The 21,161-nt window shown below is 36.1% G+C and overlaps 1 protein-coding gene across 13 annotated transcripts in view; it reads left to right on the forward strand.

Moving 5' to 3' along the window:
- The window catches only part of PTPRM (protein tyrosine phosphatase receptor type M), a 468,093-nt gene that overhangs the window by 394,343 nt on the left and 52,589 nt on the right, over positions 1-21,161 (forward strand). For all 13 annotated transcript variants that reach the window (XM_068671589.1, XM_068671590.1, XM_068671592.1 and 10 more), the window contains 2 exons: positions 12,708-12,795; positions 18,471-18,547. In XM_068671589.1, the coding sequence (XP_068527690.1) occupies positions 12,708-12,795; positions 18,471-18,547 (165 nt within the window). The remainder of the gene's footprint in view (positions 1-12,707; positions 12,796-18,470; positions 18,548-21,161) is intronic.

The raw sequence follows: 21,161 nt of genomic DNA on the forward strand, positions 1-21,161 counted from the left end.
GATCAGGGATTGAACAAAAGACTAGGTGACATGTTTACAAGGGTCCTGCACATCAGGAAGAATTCCACATAATAATGCCATAGATGTGATCTAAGTTCAGAACTATGGTTATTCCTTTTCTGTTCTTAGAGCTGTGAAGGTAAACAGTATCTTGCACTATTTTTCTCTGTGACTAACCCTCTATTTGTTTGTTGAGTTTCTTTCTGTTTTTTGCAATCCATCTGCATTATTACATGGACTTCATAGCTTTTCAGTTTGCTTCCTTACTCTGTAAACAACTCACCTTTTTGTCTTTGCTGTATTATGCTTTTGGAAAAAAAAAAAAAAAGGCACTTTTTCACTTTTTTTTTCATAGAATCACAGAATATCCCAAGCTGGAAGGGACCCACAAGGATCATTGAGTCCAACTCCTGGCTTTTATATGTTTTCAGTGAATACTATATCTGGTTTGTTATTTTTCTAAAACTGTGCTGTTACTTGCACATAGAAAGTGTGAAACACTACCAGAGTAGAGATATACATCCTTGTTGCACATCCATCCTGTAAGTAACTAATGACACTCAAGTTGCCATCCCCTGCATTATTGTTGGCTATTGATCTTTTTCTGTTAGTGCAATACTTATTTCACTGGCAGAGGATATTGAAAAATTGTATGCTGTGTGAGTGGTACAGAAGAAGAAGGAAGAAGAGAAATTTGCTCTGGGACTTACAGAGATCTCCATTGTATTGCACATGGTCAGTACATGTTTGGAAGACTTCTAAAAACTCCTTAAAAATTTCTTTCTCAGGCATCAGGAATATACTAGCTGATTCCATGGAAATTTAGGTGACTGTGAGTAAGCTTCTGTGGATGTGTGCCATGGTGAAACTAGTTTGTGTATCGTATGGCTTTACTGATCCGGTGGCAAAATACTGGCACGGCATATGTGATGTTAGATTAATGATGTAGAAGTGGTCCTCAAATCTTTAGGTGTCCTTAGGTGTCCTTAGGTGTCCTTAGGTGTCCTTAGGTGTCCTTAGGTGTCCTTAGGTGTCCTTAGGTGTCTTTAGGTGTCTTTAGGAACATCCACTTTTCCCCTCCTTCATTGTTAAGCCTGAGAACTTCCACTTCCCTTTATCCATTAGCTGAGTCTGGGTCATTTCCGTAGCCTGGGATCCTATGTATTAGATACTTGAATGAACTGTCTGTTTTCTAAGCATGGTTGATAAATTGTTTCAGGGATACCTCTCTTGGAATTAGAGATGTGCTGTATATACATTTCAAATATCAAAATAGGAAATTTGAGTTTGGCAAGCTGCTACTCATTAGTGCATCTAACCAGGCACTCTTCCTTCTAACAAGTAGTCTTGGGGCTGTATTGAAATGCTGCTGTCTGTCAGCATGCAGTAAGCATGCTAAAAATGATTAGGTTAACAACTGACAGCAACACTTGTCATCATTGTCAATCCCATTACTACCGTGACTATTATTATGCTGTTTATATGCTTTTAAATACTCTGCATTATACTTGCAGTATAGTTCCTCAGTGCAGCGTGGAATTTTCTAGGACCACCAGCATTTATTTTTTTCAAAGTTTTTCCCCCTCACTCCTTTCCAGTAAGTATGGAGCTGTGCAAATGGAAGATGACTGGCAGGAAGCAGTCACACAGCGGCAACCTGCGGAGGTATGTTTGGGAAAAAAAGAAGCATAGCTTTAAAGCCAGAGCCAGGAGTTCCAACTAGTGAAGGAACAGGAGCTCCCACCACTGTGGAAACCCTCAGTGGCTCTGCTGTGATCGATTTATTGCTGCACTCCCCTGAGCAGAACAGCATAGCGAGCAATAGGCACAGGGGCTGGATGCCAGCCAGGCAAAGTGGGAAATAGGCACATAGCTTTACACAGAAAATCTTCTTCTTTAGAACAAGGAAAATGATGGATTAAAAGTCGAACTTAGAGGAAGGAAAAAGTATCTTTGTATTCACTAGCAAAGACTGTGTTTGCAAACAAGCAAAGCAGACACCAAGGCACCAAAGTTTCCTGTGAAGATCAAAAAATGTAATGAACCAGCACAATGGAGTGCTATCATTTTTTCGAAAGGGCAATGCAAGTAGACCCTTATTATCTATTTTAGCCTAGCCTAGTAGTCTTATTTCCCTTGAAAAGTGTTATCTTATCCACTGGGAAAAACAAGTTTGTGTTCCATCTGTGCACACCAGTGTACTTGGACTTTTATCTTGTAGCTTATGAGGATATAACGGTTGCCCCTTAGCAGAATTAAAACCTTATTATGTGAGCTTTGTTTCTTTCTTATCTTTTGTCCAAACTATATGAACTGGAGTGGCCTAGATACACTCATGAAAACCCTCGAGGCTCACTTAGTGAGCAGACTCTGAGGGGTGCTTTATCACGTCTGAAAGGTTAGATCAACTGTGTGTACATTACAGCTTGTCTAAAGATAGGAGGGGGTTTGTTCACTTTTCAAATTCAACATTGATTTGCTTTTGTTTCCTTGCCCCACATGCTGCTTTTTGTTACATTAGGGAATATTATTCCATTCAAGGCCTTTCCAAATTGTGTAGTTCTAAATCAGAAACAGCGTGTCTATACAGAGGATTTTTAAGTGTTGCCAGGTTTTCTTTGCTTGGGTCAGTTGATAATTTAAAGAGTCAGGCATTTCTTGTGAATTCTGAGCTTGGCTCAGACTGCCTCAATTATAGTGATTTATTCAGATAAAAACAGGAAAAAATACTACTTGTTTTGTTATGAATGTGTCATAAGTCACCTTTCTTATCATTGTTATGTGTCCACCAGTTCAATGTCAACCACCTTTTATTAGAAATAATCTTCAACACGTGGATGACAGAAGTACACAGGTATTAAATAAATAGTATCTACTCAGATAATATAGTTACTCAAAGAGTAGTCTCCTAACTTATAGTGTTGATCAAGTCCTTTTGCCATAAAAAATATTTCCCCGTAATCCAGCGACAGTTCCTTGGAATCCTTAAGCTTTATTTTATTCATTACATAGAATATGTAGGCAATGAGTAGAGTAAGTCTTATCAATTGCTACATAAAACATGAGTGAACACAAAGGTATGACTACTACAGAAAGCTTACTACTGCAACTAAATGCATTTGTTTGATGACTAAATATTTTCACTTCTTTTCCTCTTCTTCCTCTTCCCACTTCCATCTCCTTCTTCTTATCTTCATCCTTTTCTTTCTCTTTATACTTTTCTTTTTCTTTTTTTCCTTTTTCTTCTTTTTCCTCTTCTTTTTCCTCTTCTTTTTCTTTTTCCTCTTCTTTTTCTTACTATGTTTTAAACCAATTGCAAACTCTTACTATAGGAAGGAAAAAAAGCAGTAGTTCATGCCTACTGTTTTCATTACACATTGTATCTTTATATTCTGCTTTAATAACATTTCATTAGCTCCTTGAAACTGTTCCCTGGGGCAATCTTTTGTTATTTGAAAAGTAAATCAAACATCACAATGATAATTTTTAGGAGGAAAATGCCAGAATATTTAAATCTTCAATTAATTTTTTTGAGTTAAAACTTGAAGCACTCAGAAAGATCCAAAACAGTATTTTCAAAGCTCTATGGCACCTAGAAGCTCTTTCTAGAATCCACATGCTTGCTCACACTTCTGTTTAACAGAGAAAATCAAGGAGTGCTGTACTTCCGAGTTCCAAGTAGTGTTGTGGGAGAAACTTTTTGCTTGGCATAAAGGCACTTAAAAATATTTTCTTGATTAAAAATTGGAAGTAAAAACCAAGCAGTGATACAAAGAACTCATCAGAAATGCACTTTTCCAAATTCTAATAGAGAAGTGATGCACAGGAATATAGATAACCTTATTTAAATGAAAGTAACTCTAAACAGAGGGAAAAGAAATTTGATTAAACTGTGAGTTTGGCAGCAACTCTTCAAAGCTCCAGGTAATAGCTACTCCTCTATTATTAGAGATAAAGTATCCTTTAATGGAGGAAAGTAAGATAACTTTTCAAAGAGGTTGACAGAGACAAACAATAATAGTGGTGCTGGTAGTAGTAGTAGGAGTAGTAGTTTCATTAACCTCCCTGAATTAAGTCATAGTTAGATGCCTGCGTTAGCAGAGTTGATGTTTCCAGCCTTCATCCAGTATCTTAAGATACTTCTCCTTTTTGGCCTCATTCATCATAGCGATCAGGCTGAATACTTTTCTTTCGTCCCAGTCAGTTGAGGCATTCATGTTACCCTTCCAAAAATGGTATAAAAAGTTTAGAATTTACCATAAAACGCTTATCCACACATTCACAGAATCACAGAATCACAGAATTTCTAGGTTGGAAGAGACCTCAAGATCATTGAGTCCAACCTCTGACCTAACACTAACAGTCCCCACTAAACCATATCCCTAAGCTCTACATCTAAACGTCTTTTAAAGACCTCCAGGGATGGTGACTCCACCACTTCCCTGGGCAGCCTGTTCCAGTGTCTAACAACCCTTTCGGTAAAGAAGTTCTTCCTAACATCCAACCTAAAACTGCCCTGGCGCAACTTTAGCCCATTCCCCCTCGTCTTGTCACCAGGCACGTGGGAGAACAGGCCAACCCCCACCTCGCTACAGCCTCCTTTAAGGTACCTGTAGAGAGCGATAAGGTCGCCCCTGAGCCTCCTTTTCTCCAGGCTGAACAAGCCCAGCTCCCTCAGCCGCCCCTCGTAGGACTTGTTCTCCAGGCCCCTCACCAGCTTCGTCGCCCTTCTCTGGACCCACTCAAGCACCTCGATGTCCTTCTTGTAGCGAGGGGCCCAAAACTGAACACAGTACTTGAGGTGCAGAGTGCACTCTGTAACCTTGACTCATGCCACTTTCTGTGTAAATACCTGTGTCTTGGTAAACAGGAATTCTCATTAAGAAATAAAATAACTCCATGCCATCTTTTAGTCGTGTAAAGTGCAAGTGACACGTGTAATTGCATCCTTTTGAACAACATAGAAAGCAGAGAAGGAGATAGCAAAGTTAGTGAATAATGAAGCAGATAATTTTGTTCACAAAAGGATGGATAGTGCCTTTGTGGTGATCAATGTTCTCTCTATTTTCCCAGAAGAGGTTTCCTATCAAAGCACAGAAGTAGTTGGTATTCAGTGTAGCCTACACAGGTTCACTTTATTGTTTTACAGACATTACAGTCACGAATGTTGCTCAAGTTCAGTCTTCTTGAAAATGTACAAGGTATGATAGTTGTGGACAAATCTTTTAATTATGTGATGTTTAAAAAAAGTGGGGTAGTAATAGGGAAATTTATTTATGGTAAAGACATGTTGTATATAAAACCTATTTATTAAATCCACTAAAGCAGGAAATCCATTTTCACAAGAGGAAATAAGCACTTCTTGAGACCAACTTTAACTGTTTTACACACAAGTTAAAAATAATATATCCTGCACATGATATACAGTGCAAGCGTGCATATTTTATCCAGAGGGTCCTTTCTGTAAAAAAGGATCATAAAATCCCATCAACATAGGATATTTTTCTGCTGGAGATAAATCAGGAAGATTAATGAGGTTAAGTTATTGCTATCTGGTATGCCAGGGAATAAGTTCTAAATTAGAATTTTAATTGTATGTTCTATTGCAGTCCTTCTACTAATTCACATTTCACCATATTTCTAAAATCTTTCCTTATAGGGAAGTCTTAAAGAATTTTAAAGGAATTAAAGTAATGGAGTTTTTAAAACTTAAGCAGGTAGAATAGAAATGGTTCTGAAAGTATATAGAATCTAGGTTATCTATGAAATTTTTAGATGAATCCACAAAATCTTTAAATATTTATATTCCTGCTCTTTAATTGTGCAAGTGAACTTCAGGTGTAGCAGTGTTAGATAAGAAATTACATTGATATATCTTATAAGTAGTTTGGTTTTAAAATTGTAAGGAAGTAATTTGACATTTGCTTTTACACTATTGTTGTTTGAGACCAAATGACAATGTGGAGACAAAATTGACTTAGATACCAAAATACTTCAGTCACAGATAAATCCAATTTTATAAATTACATGACTTCGCTGTTCTGCAGGAGAGAGGACGTGGTCCAGTAGAGAAGTTGGGTGGGTCTGCGTGGTTGTTGCAGCCATGCCATGCACCCTACTGCAGCATCTTGCAGAAGGTGCCTCCCTTGTCCTCTGAGTCCTTGCCCCGACACATCCTGGCCAATGCCAGATATAAACCCAGGCAGAGAATACCCAGTTCTTAATTATCTTGTTCAAATGTACTTGGTGCCTGAAAACTAGCTGTCACCACGGCTGACACTCACGATCTGCTGTTCCTGAAGGTGTTCGACAGCTTCATGACTTCCCCAGCGATTGGGGGTCACTTGCATTTAAGTTACCTTTCTACTCTTATAACTCAGCTACTCTCTTACCCTGTAGCATTAACTAAAATTCATATACATTTGCTAATGTGATAATCAGCTAGGGCTAGCTCATGCTAACAGCCACAAGTATATCAATGTTATTAAAAACAGTATGCCAAAGCAGTTTAATCATTTTAATATGTTTTCATTATGCAGCTACAGCTTAACTAGACTGGCCAGCTTTCAAGGGAGTACCAAAGCCTGTGACTTCAAAAATACAAATGTGCTAGAAAGTATACTAGTTGAAACATCTTTCCTCTGAAAAATGAGCACACCAATACAGTTTGTATCATATTTTGTCTTACCACATGGTTTTGTTCCTGTTTTTTTAAAATCTGAATTGGTAAATCATTCTGCAATTGGAGGAGGAGGTGACAGTTCCCCTTCCATTTCCTCAGCATTTAATGTAGGCAATGACTATGATGTTTAGTGCCTCAGAAGACCAGAAAGTGTTTTGCTTTTCTACTCTTTCTCTCAGGTGTTCTGTAAGCTAACCTAAATGCACCTAAGGAGGAAAAGACTGTTTCCTACTTTAGCCAACTCTTTATGCAGGCATTTATGCATCTGTTAATTCATGAATCTTTTTGTTTGGTTGGTTTGGTTTGTTTTTTTTTTTTATTATTTTGTTTTGTTTGTTTGTTGATTTGTTTTTGTTTGTTTGTTTGTTTCACATTAGTTTAAGAAGTCCTAACCACATAAAGGAGCAGCAATCAGGAATAATATCAGAGAGTCGCTGTAGTTAGGATAATAATTGTGTATCTGCTTTAGGACTGGTTTGCACCTTTAATCTCACACTCAGAAAATATTATGTACACTATCAGCCTAATTTTTCCAGAAAATTCCTAGCAGAACAAGTCTAAGAGATAACACCAATATATTCTATTTGCAGCATTCTTTATTGTTTTTGTTTGTTTGTTTGTTTGTTTGTTTGTTTTTATTTCTTCCGTGTTCAGACCTAGGTTACAGTAACACACTGATAAATGCTTTATAAATGCTGAAGGCAGTTTACATTGATTAGATAGATTTTTACATTGGCTCCTGCAACAGACAGTTTTCAAGGGCAGGCATAGTAAAATGTTTTTTAAAATTCCATTATTTGAAAACTGGACATAATTCTCAGTGATTGAAGCTGACAGAGGAGGAGAATCTGATAGTGAATATATTCTCTGGTGACATGCTGTCATCCACAAATTCTTTCAGTGACCAAAGCAATGATTGAAGTATGAAGAGCTGCTTGCATACAGTGAGTTGCCATCAGTGAAATCATTTACCACTGCTCACAAACACTTGGGGTGATCTATTACCTGCAGGTGATGCATTTTCAATGATAAAATCTTCCCTCAAAGTGACTAGAAGATTAAAAATGTTCCATAGCTTGGACCTCTCTGCAGTTTTCTTTAATGTAATAATCCCATGACTCTTCCTTCTCAGTTCTGTAATAATCCAGATTCTCAGTTATCATCAAAATGAGTGTAATGATTTCACTTTTTAGTTTCAAAATCCATTTGACGTTTTTAAGTAACAAGAACATCCTCATGTGCCAGATAGTTTGCAGGTTCCAAATGAGAATTCAAATAATGAAAAAGCAATGAACTGACAGATGTACAGACCTTATAAATATTACACTGTTCATTAAATGAGCTTGAAGGTCTTTGTCCTCCAAACATTTATGGAACTACTTAAAATATAGGGTGTATTTATTACGGTTTGTAAATACAAAGAAGAGTCTAACACAACAATAGGATCTTAACTCAGAGTTTAATGGTTGCATTTTCTCCATCTGCAATCTCCACATATAAACTGGGCACAGCAGCAGTAAAGGGTGATATATATTTGGGTAAAACTAGTAATGTATCTTCACTATCCAATTCAGGGCATTTTAGGGATCTAATTTAGATGCGACTCTAAGGACCTATAGTAGAAATGTGAGTTTCTTATATAGCTAATTCAGTTTAGACAAGGACCTCCATTAGGACCTTCATTAGTTGTCTGTTCTGGCCTAAATTAGCGTGCGTAACTCAGCATGTAGCTTGAAAAAAAAAACACCAGAGACATTTAAAACTTAATAGGTCAAATTACTCATTTTGTTAAAGTACATTTCAATCTGATCATCTAGAAATAGAAATGGAAAAATGGACAGTAGCAGTAGAGAAACTTAGGGTCATTCAGGACAATCAAACGCCATACTGACAGCATAAGAAGTCATATATTTAAAAACAAATCCACATATCAGACTTATGATTGTTACACAGGGATGTATACATTTATTTGTACCTGTGAATAATATGCCTGTTTATTAAGTAGGCAGAGTAAGAGTTCTGATGTCCTTAATTTCTCATTTCTTTGCTGATCATTTTGTAAATGACATTGTAGGAGACTACACCGTTGTCACCTAGCAACTATGAAGCATTTTTCTGAAAAAGTTGTCTTGGCTTTGGATTAATAATAAAAATAGTAATTGCACTCAACATTTTACATTTATAGACCTTAAAATGCTTACAAAGATGCATTATTTTTATTATCCTTAATTTGAAGCATGAAAAACTAGGATGGAAAGCGTGGTACCAGAAATGACAATCATCAGAGCCACAAATTGTATTTTGAAGATTTCACCCATAATCCAGACTCTTCAAACTGTACTTTTATATAGGTCCCTTCTAATATTTTCTGGTCTTACGAATTTTAAATGAGAAAAGGGAATCATTTTAAAAAATCGGTATTTGCAATGATTATCTTCCCCTCTTATTTGAGATATTGCAGTTATTTTCTAGTCTGAGGGTCACAGTGAATTAGCCCTTGGCAAATATTTAATTTTTAATGGAAACCACTGCAGCATTGAGTTAAAGCAAGTAAAAACTTCACATTCATCCTAAGATGATCCTGCTGCTGCATCACTGACCAGTTCTCATGTTGCATGTACTGCAGTTCTGTATATTTCAGTTGTTTTCAGAAACAGTGTTTTATCTTGATTATTGAAATATTTTCTAATAACAGAATGACAGTAGTCATTGCATACTGAAATGCTTGCTACAACAGCTGGTTTGAAAAGTATTTCATCTTTCAAATACATCATGGGGGCTGGGTAGCCAAGGTTTTGTGTGATTTGAGTTAAAGAAGTATGTATTTTAAATCATTTGAGAAATGTCCTACACGCGTTTTCAGTTGTCCATTGCCCTTGCCAGGCATTTGGTGGAATGAAGCTGTTTGGGAACATATTTCTTCCTAATATTGCACATTTTTAAGAAACTTTAAGGGATGAATTAGAATGAATAGCCACTAAGATAACGTGTGGGCTGCTGTGCAGCAGTGTCCCCAGAGAGTGATATGTCAGGAAAGACATTAAAAAAAATTCTGCAATGAAACACATATTTCTCACAAGTAAGGAAAGATCTTGACAGATCATCTGTTACGAGGTATCTGCTGTGTTCTTTACTTCTGGGGCAAATGGGATTTCTCCTTGTAATTCATTGTGGATTATCGTTCTGTTGCAGTTTGTGTAACAGTAGCACATGGGGAATTTAGGAAATGACACTCCAGCTGTCTTTTACAATAACTGTTTCTTTTTATGCTTTCCCACTGTAATACCTCTCCTTTCAAATTATCCTTTCTGTACACTTCCCACTGAAATACCTGTGTGTATCCCAAAAAGAATTTTTAAAAATGGATCTACTTAAAGTCTATTTTCCCTATGTGACAGATTTTATTTCAGCCACTAATTTATTGATATATATATATATATATATATATATATATATATATATATACACACACACACACATACACCTGGAGTTATTTTTCTATAATACATGTTCAATAAAGAAAGTGAAGTCAATATATAGGAGCTGGAAACGTAAATCTGTCTCCTAGTTTTCATTACTGTGTAAAATGCGATACAGATGTATTCTAAAGAACAAAATTATCTACATTGCAGATACATTATCAGGAGATATTTTATCTGTAGGGCTCATTAAGCCCTACAGATTATTTTCTGAAGTTCCAAACAGGTGGGATAAATTGAACCAATACATTTGCAGATGAGAAGCAGTTGAACTGCCCAAATCAGTACATTTCCTATCATGTATCTTCCCTGAATTTAACACCATACAAAAGTTTCCTCATTGTCTATAGAGATTTACTCTAATCGATTGGTTTAAAGCAATTTCATGAAAGTTCATTAGTGGGACATGGAGAAGCGGGAAGTCCCTGGGAGTATATTTGGGCCCTCCGTGTTTCAAGGTGTAGACTTCGAAGCTTTAGTAATAGGACTCTTCCTCTGTAACAACACATGTAACACTTAGTAATTTAAAACCAAAACCACTTGCTGGCCAATTTCTTATGGATCCATTCTGTGAACTAGCCTCTAGGAGAGGGACTGTAAGAATACTAGAATTTTCTGCATGTTAGCTGTCTGAAAGGCAAAATCCTGAATAAGATAGCTGGCCAAGGTCTAGATAGGATGAACGATTAGTTTTTAATGTCTTTGGAGCTTTGTTGCTGAACATTTCCATTTCTATTTTGCCTTAACTGTGTTAATTATTCATCTTCCAGTGTTGTCTGAGAGTATGAACTTTGCAAGAAATTGCAACACTGGTCATTGTCTTTGCCCATGGAGAGCAATTCCTTGTTCAGTGTGCCCTGGCTTATTGCAAAAGTATTTTCCATCTAGCTTGAGTTGAGGGTGCTCTGGGGTTAAAGGGCTTGCTTAAGACACCATTGACCAATAAATGATCACTGACATTTTTGGCAAACAGCAACGAAGTTGTAAATCATCTTAAGATTTACAGGGTTCCACTTCTCTATCCTGACAGGTAACTGCATTTCTCAGAGCTATACCCAATAGCGATGTCCCATGGTTAAGAAACTTATTAATAGTAGTGGGGTTTAGTCATCTCAATTTGTAAACCTTTAAATTTGTTGTAAGGAAGTGCAGAGGGATGTAGAGCAAACCAATTGTAGCCATTTGGCAAGGTTTCTGTTTTTCTCAAGTTATTCTTTACAAATATTTTAAAAGCAATCCTTGTATTCCCAGGAGTTTTCAACTCGTAAGTTGGAAATCACCACTCTAGTGAACATATTAAAAGAAAACTTGCTTTAGACATCAAATGTCCCCATGTTCCATTGACTTCAGCAAGAGATCATTTTGACTTTTATTCTCTTTACTAATGGTATCTCTGGGATTTGAGCAACAATGCATTTTAAGTATGAGGGCAAAAGACACTGGTACTCTATTCACAGGCATTATCTATTTTAAACCACTCAGAAAGTGTTGAGGACTTGTGAGAGGCACAAGCTTCTCTATATTTTCTCTGTTTAGTCAAGAGTTAGCTGTTTCTGACTTCTGATACTGAAAAAGTAAATGATGTGCATTCATGTTCCTCTTGAATCGAACATGAAATCTTACTGATCATTCCAGTGGAAATACCAAAACATGAGTTACCGTCTGCCATTGTCCTGGTAGAATTCCACTGGTTAATTTGGCAAGTAAATATTTTTATCCCGGAATGAGTGTTTCAATATGAAAGAATAAAATGCATCTACGTTAAACAACTTACAAATGCAGTGCATAAATTAAGAAATTGTGCAAATGCTATATGTCATAGGCTTGCTTGCTGACCCTTTGCTAGCTTCTGTGTTTTATTAATGTAAATATCTATTTTGAGCACCTTCAACTTTCTCAATTTTATTGATTGTTAACTGTAGCACAAAGGTTGTGTGAATATGAGATAGATTATATCTTTCACAAAATCGTATTTTTATTCTCTGACAGAAAAAAAAAAAACTTTCTGGTATAAATTGTGTTTGTAGAAAAGACACATATATGGTAGTTGAATCCAACTTTTTAAAAATATGTTTAGATGCATGAAGTGTCTGCCAAGAAGTAACCAAAAATTGTGGATATAATGAAAACTAAAATATTTTTGTACAGTGTGTAATTGTGCACTCAAATACTGGAGCAACTCCAGTACTGATGATGGAGCTATTTCAGCTTCAGCTGTGTGTATAAGAGAACTAGGTAAAGAATCTGGATAGCACAAGTGAAGGACTGCTAGTGTTGCAAGCATGCAACTTTGGAAAGGTCCAGTAGCATTTCACATGCAAATAATTCTTGCTGTTACACAAATCATCTCATATCGCATTTTAGATAACATTTGGAGCTATGCATAAATACCATTTAAATAGAACTGTATTTTTGCTCAATAAAAGAATCGGTTAAATGACAATTTAACAACAGCACCGAGCAGTACTGTTTGTTCTCCTTGGTTTATCTGTAAGGCAACTGTTGCTGCATGCATTTCTTAATGTTACTTTCCTTCCTTTTTTTAGAGTTTCTTTGAAGGACAGTCTGCACCGTGGGATTCAGCTAAGAAAGATGAGAACAGAATGAAAAATAGATACGGGAATATCATTGCATGTAAGTGTTGACAACATAATTGTGCACTGTGTTAACTTCCTTTCAGAACTGGATAAGAATGGCCACCAGCCTCTTGCTCACATCAGGCTTATATTGCTTTTCTCTAATTAAGAACATAAAAGTGAGGGAAGAAGTTACATTTTTTTTTTAGAAAACTGTCAGATTTAATGCATTTTCTCCACTAGCCTCCTATATACCTCCCATCCTGTGATCTACATTTGGCTAATAGAGAATGACATCTTTAAGCGATACTCAGCTCTGACAGCTCCCAGACTGCTCCTGGCAGCTTAGTGGAAGGGTACCCATGGTCTCATGGGCTGATCTCTTGACATTGGATGTTTGGATGATTGGATAGTTCTGAATGTTGCAGGAATGGACAATACTGCTGCTTAAGTGTTCCTTGATAACACAGACAGCCATCCTGACTTACCTTCCTAATTCTATACGCAATGTAAGGGGAAAAAAAAGAAAAGAAAAAAAAACAACAGAGTATGTTTGTTTTACTTGAAACTGCTAAGTTTGATGAAGATTAGGTATACTGATAATCGAATAACTTTAGGGGATGATAGTGTGCTTTGGCGAGTGATCCCTAAACCTAGCATTATGCGATTGCAAAGCACTGTGGCAAGAGATGCTGTAAGTGAACACCAAGGCGGAAAATATCATGCTACTTATTGAAAAATAAATAAATAAATAAAGTATTCTGGGGAAATGTGAATATCATGATGGGCTGTAGTATATGTAAAGGTATTTACTCTTCATGGTTTACTAGGCATGGTTTTGTCTTCTATGCAAGCAATCATTAGTGTAACTATCTTGTTATTCTGAGAGGATATAGCAATACATTAGATGGCTATCCTCATTTAAGTCAAAATACTGAAGGCATAAAAAAGAATATGAAAGAGCGTTCTCCACCTTTATGTTTACTCCTCCTTTGAGAACTTTTATTTCCAAACCAAGCCTATGAACAATAGGTCTTCTCTCTTAGTCAGTGTTTAGCTTTGTCAGTCCCCTCTTTAATGTCACATAATACATTGCCTTTCGCTTTGACTCCCCTTGGCTGAAGTAAACAGAAGACTGATAGTGCTATATGTCTGAGGAAAGGAAGTGATGAGTAGCAAAGGGAAAACAAGTAAAAGATATTAGATACACAAATCAATGGCAATTACAAGTAATACTGAAGGCTCTCTGAGAGGGCAAATGTTACTGTGATCATTTGGATCTCAATTTACTTTTAATGTCATCAGTATTTAGCAAAGGGAAAGAGTTAAATGAAATTATCAATAACATTTCCTATTTACGTCTATAATACAAATACAAATTAAAATTAATTAAAGGGCAGTATCTTAAAAGAGAGGCTGAAACTGCCCACAATTTGTCATCTGTTAAATAGATGTATGCAAATGAAGTAGTTAACTGTCTAATTACTTTGTGTAGTTTTCTGCTGATAAATGATTGCTTGGCTTAGAGTCTAAGAGTACAGTTTTAGCAGTCCACTTTTGAAAATTCATCCCAGATAGTTGCTTAAAGTATTGGCTTTAGCTTTTAAAGCATTTTACTAAATTGCCTTTTTATGCTGTGTTTAAAGAATTAAAAATACAGATAGTTTAGATGCCACAGATTATGGCTATATGATTACACTTAAATGTATAATTTTTTTCTGTAAAGAGTTTAATGTATTTTTTTCTGTCCATTTATCCTCTTTGCTTAAATTTTCCCCAAGATACTGTTGTTACATTATTGCTTGTAGTCATTATTGTTCTCCAAGGGAACTAAAACAAAAGCACCAAGCTACCAGCAATGCACGAGCTTGTCAAAATGGCAACATGCTTTACATTACCCAAGTGGTGTGCATTTAATTGGCTACAAGCATGCCCTACCCCACTGTATGAAAGTAGCTAAAACTTGTGAGCCTCTGTTCAACAAGCTGAATCATGACCACAGTCCAGTCCCCTACACAAAACATGTTCCTCCTTTATTGAACACAAAAGACTTTGTGTTTTCTCATTAACAACTAAAAAAATGGCATGAATATGCTAAATGAATCTTTTTTTTTTACTCAAGAAAAAAAATCTGTGTCCGTCCTAATAGTGTAGTGTTGTGCATGGATTTTGGTAAAATCTATTATTTTTTTCCTCAGGAGAGATCTTGAGGTAATTTCAGGAAGGGGTTATGTATTTATTTTTACCTAACTCAACATTGACTAAATGAGAAGAGGATATTGATCACAGCTTTTAAAAGCAGCTAAAGATTTTAGCTGAGACATTTCTAAAAGGCTTGATTTGCAAAGAATCAGCAAGGCACTTCCCAAGAAAGTGTCATTGGCTAGGCATGCTAATCAACTGGCTACTCAAGGGGCTTGTTAGAGTTCACAGTCTTCAGACTGGCATACACATGTTGTAGGTAACATGACGGAAGCAAGATTAAAATGTGCATATTCATTATCTATTATCGCTTTCTATAAAGACAAATGAATTCTAACATAACTCATTTTGAAAGCTTAAGTGATCAGTGCAAAATTAAATTTGATAGAGTGGTAACAAAATAACAGTGGAAAGGAGAGTATTTAAAAGCTACAAAAAATGTTAAGAGCAAGCTAAATTATAAAGGAACAAAATAACCTAAAAATCTACACGATTAACACAGAGGCTATTTAAAGTCATTGTACACATTTGAAGAATATCTGGCTTTTTTACCCCTTAGGCTTACTAAGACATAGACTTACTTGACATAAGCATGGGCATAAACATAGAAAGAATTTTTTGTTGTTGACTAAAGAATTTTTTCAAGTTAAAAAGTGTTGCCATGGACCAAGGAGTTAACTGGAGTTTTCAAAGCAATAAAAAAGGGAGTCACTCCAGCTCCACTGCAAGTGAATGGGTATTGAACTGTCCATTATTTGAAGAATTCCCAGAAACTTGAGTGAGAATGCAGGATGTATGTGAGGAAAAAAAGGGGCAGAAAGGTTATATGAAGATACATTATCTAAGTAACTTACTTAGTTTTGCAAAATCTGAAGCAAAAATAATTGCAAGGAAAGAATAGTGTAAATAATAGAAGTAAAAAAGTAGTAATGATAATAAAAAAGGATAGTGCTGAGTATTATTCATTGGTATAAATCAGTCTAAAAGAAATAACAGGAAGTTGTCATTTTTAAGAAGTTACTCAATGGGAAATTTAACCTTGGTTTGCCCAATATGGAATTCATTGATGCACAAGTCATCAAAGACAGGGTTTAATTGTCTAAACATAGTAGTGTCATCTCAGGTGACCTAAGAAACCTGTGCAGGACCAAAACTGTGACGCAGTTCCCATCTCATGCCATTCCATAGTGGCAGCTAAAATCTGTATATCCTGGGCTATGTAAAATGGAATAAGTGCTTGGGTTTGGACAATTAAATCTGACCCTAAGTACTCCAAGAAATATAAAAGTGGAGATATTTACTAGCCTGAGTTGTTCTGCTAAGAATGCTTTTAAAGAAATGATGCATGAAATGATGAAAATATGGATGAGCAATGAATCCCATCTATCTTAACTTCTGGAGTCTGTTGACTTCAACAGAAGTTGGATCAGGTCCCAAAACCATAAAAACAGCAACCATGTCAGAAGATTAGAAAGTTCCTAATGTAGTATCTTTCTTAAGTAAGATGGACTTTTAGAATTAAGGACCTGTGAGCTGAACCTCTGTTCTGAAGAAACTGATAAATAGCTTAATTAAGCAGAGACTAGCACAGCACTTGAATAAGAGTAGCTTGATAAGGTCAGGCAGCCATGGGTTATGTAATGGAGGATCACATCTCTATAAATTTTTAGTCTTTGAAAACTGAATAAAAAGGCTGAAAAGGATGACCTGATGAACTTAATTGATTTGAATATCCCAACGTCTGTGGAAAAACTCATTCTCAAAGACTGTTGGCTGAAATAATCACAACAAACTAGCAATATATTAGGTGTGCAACATCTAGAGCTGCAAAGCTGCAAAACATATTTACTATATTTGGTTTACAGCTATGTATGCCCTTTCTCTCTCCCAGGGGAATCCCAGGAAAACAGACTAGGCTCTGAGATCTGTAGTCAATGAGACTTAGAGCATAATAGAGGTCGAAATCAAGAATTTTCTTCTTCCTTTCCTACACATCCATTTGAAAATCTTTTGACTTGTCATTCTCAAACAGTGTTATTCTAAGAACCACTTGCCCTCTCCTTCCTCCTCCAGAACATGGGCAAATATTATGCTACTTCTGAAAAAAAAAAAACACATGTTTTTTTAAACTCCTTCATGTTCTTTCATTCTTTTTTGTTATTGTTTTGGATTTTTTGAGGTTAAAAAAATAGCTATTGAGAACACGGGTGGCATGTTGTGCTCTAATGCTTGTTTCATTTACAAGAAAATAATGACAATCAGTAAGGTCTGTAGTCAGTTTTAAGTCAGCTAACAAGTGCCATTCAAAAACAATAATATATAGGTATCTAATTAGCAGAAGGAACTTGTAAATAAAGCAGCAATAAAGAGACTATTTTCTTCGTCTCCGTCCTTGGGATCATTGACATGAGGCCCTTAAATTTCTTTAAAGTATTGTTTCATCTTTTATAGACTATCACTATGAACCTACAGCTCGAGAAACTTGTATGCGGAACATCAATCCCTGATTGCTTCTATTGCAGTTGTTGCTAAGTGCTATGTTCCCTTAACTTTATTATTCAGGAAAGGTCTGTTTGGAACAGGCTGCCCAGGGAAGTGGTGGAGTCACCGTCCCTGGAGGTCTTTAAAAGACGTTTAGATGTAGAGTTTAGGGATATGGTTTAGTAGGGACTGTTACTGTTAGGTCAGAGGTTGGACTCGATGATCTTGAGGTCTCTTCCAACCTTGAAGTTCTGTGATTTTGTGATCAACAACTTGTGCAGCATTCTAGAGAAGCCACTGTGCTTGGTCACTTTTGAACCAAAAGAGGCATGTTCCAAATTCTCAGAGAAGAAAAAGCCCTACCAGCATACTGAGAAGCTTTTATGAGGCAGATGTAGCCTCTAGCATTTCTTAATCACCACTGTGGCATCATAAAGTAAATGAGGCAGCTGACAAGAAATAAATTCATGCCCTGGTGTTTTGTATTGGAATTTGGAAATTAGAGTTGGAAGTGTTTGCAAACAGGTAGGATTCCTGGATAAATACAGATGGCCACCATGGAGCAAAAGTCAGTGGCAAAGTCATTATCTGACTGTGTGTTTTTTGTCATTATTTTATTTTGCTTTCTCCCTTACTGTAAACATAATGAGTTTTTCTAGAAACTGTGAGGTAGCAGTATGTCTTGTAAAATGACTCCAGCTTATTTTGAGTACTGGCAGAAACATTTCCAACTGAGTAAAACTTAGACAATGTTAATTATTTTGCTTACAAAAGGTATGGGGGTTATCAAGGCAAAATATAATAATAATAATTGCAATGGGTTGTAAATTAGAAATATTTAAGGCATTCAAATTGAAAATCAGAGACAATTTGGAAAGCCTCATGAATGACCGAAACGAAGATTCGTTGTTGATACAATTTTTTCATGGCCCACAAAACAATCATGAAGTTGCCAATAACAAGATTTTATTTTGACTTTATTTTTATGTCATATTCATTACTGAATGTCTTCAATTACTTCTTTTTTTCTCCCCTTTGTTCCTGTTTCAGATGACCATTCTCGAGTGAGATTGCAGCCCATTGAAGGTGAAACAAACTCCGATTACATCAATGGAAATTATATTGATGTGCGTATACTGATGTAGTCAACAAACTTAGCATTGTGTTCAAAGAGTCAGCTCTTATTATTCTCGCACTATTCATAATTTGTATTAGTAGATATCACAGCTAATATCAGCTGCTAAACATTGTCAGAAAGTGTTCTCTTTGAAAGCTAGGTGTTCACTAAAGGAAAAAAAAAGGCCTCAAAGGTTTTGTCAATAGGCAAATGAAAGGAGCTATTTCCTCAAACTGCCAATAGACTGAAATCTTGCCAGCAACGCTGTATGGCTACTTTGCCTGCTGGTGCTTATCTGGGCTAACAAAATGTTATTTTCACTTTCTGTCAACAACTTGGCATCATTCCACATTTAAAAGAAAGCTGTTTGCATATTAATGTGACAAAACTCTGTAATGCCTAATGCAGGGATTTGCAATCTCTTGTCATCTCTGCACTTTTAAGTTGCCTTCAAAGTATATTCTGCAGCTGTTAACCAGTACTTCTAATGCAAGCAAGACATTTCATTAAATATGTAGGCTGTTTAATTATTGAAGGTGGCTTCTTTGTTCATTCTGCATCGTGTTAACTTAATGTTTTACATTAGAATAAATTCTTTAAGAGACAAGGTGTTTCTGGTTGAAAGAATGAACTCAAAAGTAGAATTGAAAATCATTAGAAAGTCAATACTTTCTAAAGTCAGAAATCTGTGAATAGCAAAGATAATTATTTTATTATTTACATGGAATGCTAGATGTTTGCCTAACTGTTGCTTCGTAAGAAACAGTGTCTGCTAACGATTTCTTGTTCAGCAGTGGCATCTTTCAAAAATGGTGTCATGGTTCACAGTTAAATTTAGTCACCAGTACGAAACAGAAATGTAAGTGATGTTTTTCAGAGTACTAGAGGAACTACAGCTGTACAAGAAAAGTAGGTTTACTTCAGTTTTAACAATCTGAAGTTGTAAGTCTGAGGATAACTCCTCCTACTGATGTTTGTTAGTATGCTCATGAACTATTAAGTGAAACTTAGATTTCTGCTCAGCCCCTTTTTGTATGAAGGAATAGCATGTTCACCAGAAGCTAAAGGCAGATAGGGAAATGCATTTAGTTAGACATCTCACTAAAATCTGAAGGGAGTAATCTCTGTCATAGAAAGAAAGAGTTCACATTTAAGAGCTACATTTGAATTAACTTTCAAGCTTGCTTCAACATTGAGGATTGTTCTCATTTTAGGCTACTAGCGTGTTCTTGGGTCAGATTTGTTTCTCATTCTAAAATATTAAAAAATGTAAGGAAGAAGAATTTGCACAATAGCCTATTATAGATACTGATAAAATGGCAGCATAGCAACCCTTTTTTGCTTATGGAAATAACAAGGAGAATAGAAAAGAAGGAGTATGGAAAGACTATGGCCCTAAAAGACATAATGGGTGAGGAAAAAAAAAATCTCTCCCTCATCCCAGCAGATGGCTTCATTGCAAAGTTTGGAGGTTTGCAGACATCTTTCAAAAGCAACTTGAGCATAAAACACAGCATTTTTCATTTATAATCTTGCTAGTCGGGTTTCCATTGGAAATGCTTGTTTACTACTACAGAAGCAGATGCTATTTTTCACTTGCATGAGGTTATTGTTGCTGTGTTGTCAGAATAAACGTGTTAATAAGAGAATGTCACTGTCACAGACACTATGATTTTTTTGTGCATAAATGAGAGGGGGGCAATGGTTATACACTATTTTTCCCAATGCTTTTTTTTTTTTTCACTGAGAAACTGAATCATTTAATCCAAGCCACTAGAGATATTAGGTAACACACAGCAGAAAAAAAAAATAAAATCTGTAGCTATCCGAAGAATTCTCAGTTTATAGAATTCCAGATTTTGCTTCCATGACATGTAGAGAAATCAGTTCTATAATTTTTGTTGTTTTCTGTAATATTCAAAATATTTTTAGTTGCTTTGAGTCTTTCCCACCTTGCATCACTACAGTCCCTCCTGCTTTTCTAAAAAGAAATTACAGTGGCATGAAAGCTTCAGCTTTAAATTCTTGCCTTTGTTGACTGACAATGGAGCCTAACCATTACAGAAAGATTAAAAGTGGTATAACTGAATTTATCAACATGCTAGTGCATGATCTGGACCTTTGGTGACACTCCCATCACATCATAAACTCAAACACAATAAAAGTGGTATTGTTCCCTATTGAAAACCTATTCAATGTTGTGAAGATCCATGGAGTATTAGACTTTATTGCACAGCCAGCTTGTGTTTAAGTTGCTCTTGCCATCAGAGAAACAAAGAATTGCTTTGTTTTTTCTATGTAGAGGTGAACAAGTGTATTCATACCAAACCATTTAGTCAAAGAATTTGCCCTAATGTTCAGGAATAAATCATAAACAAATCACGGAGGACAGAGTGAACATCCTGCCACCCATCTCAGGGCTGAATGCAAATCAAGCATTCTTTAGCTGTTAAAACAGGGATAGACTTTGCAATAAATAGCAATAGCTTGAAGGTATGTATCAGCCTACGTGAACATCTCACACCATTAGCTGCAAGTGCTAGAGAGGATTTCATGCTGTTTATGTTCAGCAGATCCAACTGGAGACTTAAAGAACGTATTACTTCTGTCCCCTAATGTACAAG

The sequence above is a fragment of the Anas acuta genome, chromosome 2 (genome assembly GCF_963932015.1).
Source record: "Anas acuta chromosome 2, bAnaAcu1.1, whole genome shotgun sequence".
Classification (NCBI taxonomy): domain Eukaryota; kingdom Metazoa; phylum Chordata; class Aves; order Anseriformes; family Anatidae; genus Anas; species Anas acuta.